Source organism: Condylura cristata, unplaced genomic scaffold (genome assembly GCF_000260355.1).
Source record: "Condylura cristata isolate star-nosed mole 26May11 unplaced genomic scaffold, ConCri1.0 scaffold00012, whole genome shotgun sequence".
Lineage (NCBI taxonomy): Eukaryota > Metazoa > Chordata > Mammalia > Eulipotyphla > Talpidae > Condylura > Condylura cristata.
In genome coordinates this window covers 12,687,614-12,691,370 of record NW_004567113.1, presented here as the reverse complement: position 1 = coordinate 12,691,370, position 3,757 = coordinate 12,687,614, and the positions used below count along the sequence as shown (strand labels likewise).

The 3,757-nt window shown below is 49.1% G+C and overlaps 1 protein-coding gene across 2 annotated transcripts in view; it reads left to right on the top strand.

The window, feature by feature from the left end:
• Positions 1 to 200: 200 nt before the first annotated feature.
• The window catches only part of AGPAT9 (1-acylglycerol-3-phosphate O-acyltransferase 9), a 51,088-nt gene continuing 47,531 nt past the window's right edge, over positions 201 to 3,757 (top strand). The window contains exon 1 of one of the 2 annotated variants that reach the window (XM_012724291.1): positions 201 to 912. In XM_012724291.1, the coding sequence (XP_012579745.1) occupies positions 772 to 912 (141 nt within the window). In that variant the 5' untranslated portion in view covers positions 201 to 771. Of the gene's footprint in view, positions 913 to 956; positions 1,015 to 3,757 lie in introns of those variants that run through there. The other variant, XM_012724292.1, reaches the window with a different exon arrangement.

The following is a 3,757-nucleotide window of genomic DNA, read 5'->3' as shown; positions in this document are numbered from 1 at the left end:
ACGAGCGGGTTTTGGGCGTGAAGAAAATGCCAACATTTTGCAGATGAAAACTCGGCTCTCTAAAGGACCTTTCCTCAGAGTTCTGGAGGGCGGGGCGCAGCGAAGGGAGGCCGCCCACGAAGCTGCATCGCACTGCTCGCAGCTTCGTTTGGAAGCATCCCGTTGGGTGACGGAGGAGGTGGGGCGAGGGCAGCGCGCAGAAATAGGGCGCGGGGGTTGGGGCTCGGGAGACCGCCCGCCCCGAGCACAGCAGTGGGCCCTGCGCCAGTCCTGCCAGCGGCGGGTGTGCGGCGGTGCGGTGAGCCCGCAGGGATCCTGGCTCTGGGGCGGCCTCCGTGAGTCACCGTGAGTCGTCGCAAACGCCCAGAGGAAATCAGGCACAGGGCGGGGCGCGTTCCCGGCTGAGCTCGAGCGCTCCGCTCGCGCCGCGGTGTCTCTTCGCTCACCCCGGCTCGGGGTCGTCTGGCCGGTGCTACCTGGTCTGCGCCCTTTGCGGTGGCTTCCGCGCCCGCCTGGCCTCCAGCCGAGAGAGTTAACCCGCCGCGGTTAGGAGGAGCCCGAAGAGGAAGGAAGAACAGCGCTGTCGTTCTGAAAGTTTTTTCCTTCCTCTCTTCTTTTCCCCGCAGTGCGTGCGGGGAGGCGGCGGCGCTGACTCCCAGGAGCCGGGGCTCCGCGCCTCTGCTCCCCGAGCTGCCCCCGACCGCCAGGGGATAGGGACAGCTGTCGCGCTCGGCCTCTCCGTGGACTCTTTGCGAGCGGGTGCTCTGAGCCATGGAGGGCGCAGAGCTGGCGGGCAAGATCCTTTCCACCTGGCTGACGCTGGTGCTCGGCCTCATCCTCCTGCCTTCCGCCTTCGGAGTGTCTTTGGGCATCTCCCAGATCTACATGAAGATCCTGGTGAAAACTTTAGAGGTAAATGTCCCCGCTCCTCAGAGGATTCGAGAAAGCCTGGGAGGCGGGGGTCGAGGGGAGAGTTGTGAGAGTCGAGCTGACGCGAGGGGACCAGTTCCGAAGGTCAGTGGTCGCGCGGGGTGTGCGTTTCGGTTTGTGCTGCGGGGTGCGGGGAAGACTGCACCCCGGCTACTCCCGCCGGGCGGGAGGGACCCCGCTAAGACCTCCGGGTGAAGGCAAACAAACCCCATTCCCTGACGCTGTTATTTTTAACTGATTAGAATGAACAACTTGACCGCCCTTTAGTGACCGGATGGCTTTACATCCAAGGTGCGACACGACTGTCGCGCTCTCCTTGTCTTAGTTTTTAGGGCCCCGGGTTTCAGAGGTCCTTTTGGGTACTAAAGCATTTTGTCCAGAAAGTCATCCTGTTCTCTAAACTCAAGAAACCAAGTACTCATTGGTAGAAAGAAATCTGATTATATTATAATGGAGTCACAGATATTTCGTCTAACTACTGGCAGGTGAAATGTCATTGAAAAGGTATCTTCTTTGACCTCTGCTCTCCTGTTTACATATTCTGCAAAGAAAGGTGTGGAAGGGGAAATCAGGGACTGGGTAAGGGAAGCTACAGCTTCTCATCATAGAAGGCTTTCTTAAATTGCCAAGGCCTACCCTTTACCCTCTTATTTGATGGCTCCCCAAGCCTTGGGCAGTGGGAAATGTTGTCCCCCTCTTGTAGTTATGGGAACTGAGATTCACAGAAACGTGGTAGTTTGCTTGAATTAAGTGGAGAATTGAGGAGTCTTAACTGAGGGTCACATGGTAGCCTAGTGGCTAGGCGCACAAATCTCTCAGGATTTGTGTTTGCTTAGAACAAAACACAGCTCTGTGCTTCTCAGAGTGCGACCTTAGGGAAGTCACCTATTTCTTGTGCCTCATTTTTCTCATTTAGAAGTCCCACTAACCCATATTTCCATAGCATTGTTTAAGTGAGCTAAAATTCATATTAGAAGTTTGTCTATTATAGGTTAGGTGCTATGTAAGTATTTGCAGCTCTTAAAAGAATGTTTAGATTTTTACATCCTGTTTCTCTAACTTCCACAGTGACTTGTAATACAGGTTCTAGTTTTTCTACCCTTATTTTTGTCTGGCCCTGCCCAGGACTTGATGTGCTATTCTCCCTCAGCTATAGCACAGTTAGCCATCTCTGTCCTGCTGGTCTCCTAATTGGAGATTACCTGCTAATCCTACCTGATGATCTGTTGATTCTTCTACCTGCTAACTCTAGATTTTTGTTGGATTTTGTGCTTATTTTTCCATCTAGTCTGTGACCTGTATCTAATTCTTCAACTTCACCTCTCTTGTTTTTAAAGTTTTGCTGTTTCTTCTTGAAATATTGGGAAATATTTCAGTTTTGAACTTTTGTTTCTGACTTCACAATCTGGACTTGGTCGCATACTATGTCTGAGCGGCCTCTGGCTGGCACACCCTCTGAGAATGCTTCCCTAGTGGTAGATGAGCCCCTTCAGGAGGTTACACTCTTCCTCAGAATTCTGGCATGACTGGACTTTTGTCCCATACAGCAGTGTCTTTTGGAATTTGTATCCAAGTGAGAGTGGTGTGAAGGTAAATTGTGCCTACTGCCTTCCAGGTATGGACTCCTACATGTCTTGTTTTAGGAATTCAAGGTATGGTTAAAGAGATGTCATGGGGAGAAGCCAACTGGGTGCTGTTCGTTAGGCAAAATATCCTACTATACTTTGAAGGAATATTTCAAAATCTTATCTTGGGTTTGGCAGAGTCTCAGGTTTTAATTTTGTTCACCTAGAGTTTCAGAGATGCGTTCCTTGTTAATGGAATGAACTTTTGAGAATGCCTAAATGTAGAATTCTCTAAATGTAGTTGGACGTACACCCCTTAGCTTGCAAGCCAGCTAGATGGAAGCATCTCTGTGTTAAGACTAAGTTACAATAATAGATCAGAAAGGAACTGTTACAGGGCACCCCAATGTGAATTGGGTTGCCTGTCTGTGGGTCTTCACCCGTGCACTTACGATTCAATCGTATTATGGACACACTGCAAAAGGTTAAGTAATGGATTTATTTATAAGGAGAAAGGTAAAGGGATAACCCAGGGAAAGAGGGAGAGAAACACAGGTTAACTAGGATGTCCTACCAGTTCTGCTGACGTGGACTCCACCGGCACGCTGAAAACCGATTGAGCGCCAAAATGATCAGCTGCGAACCACCAGGCCAAGAGAGCCCAAGAGCCCACATGTCTGGTTTTACCCCAATCTGGCTGCTCAGCTCCGCCCTCATGTCCCTGTGTGCTTCTTGGTACTGATGGGATTGAGTTCCAGCATCGAGTGGGGGCGGAGTCCATGAAACCTGTACCTGTTACAGAACTTGGCATATATGAAAATGGAATGGGATTCATTTCATCAGTTAATTCTGGTGGTAGCTATCTGGAGGGCCGATGTTGGGGAACAGTTGGATTCTTCAGGCAAAAGCTGGGATCCCACAGTTGGTGTCTGTTTTACACACAGGAGGAATAAATAGCTACCTAGGGTTTCTCATTCTTCAACTAGAACAGGGCTAGTTGTTTCAAAGTCATTTCTTTTAGGTTGAAGTTAGTATAGTATATTGCTTCCTCTAAATATTAGAGGTAATTTTCTTTAAAAAAAATGGTACTGGTTGTTTAACACTATGTATCTTTTTTTTTAATTTTATTTATTTATTTTTTTTATTAAAAAGTTTATTTTTACATCATTTTGCACATTTTTTTTCCATCTCAATTGTAATCCCCACGGGTTTCCCATCACCAAATCACCCCTGTGCCACCACCATAGTCCCGTGCATTTCCC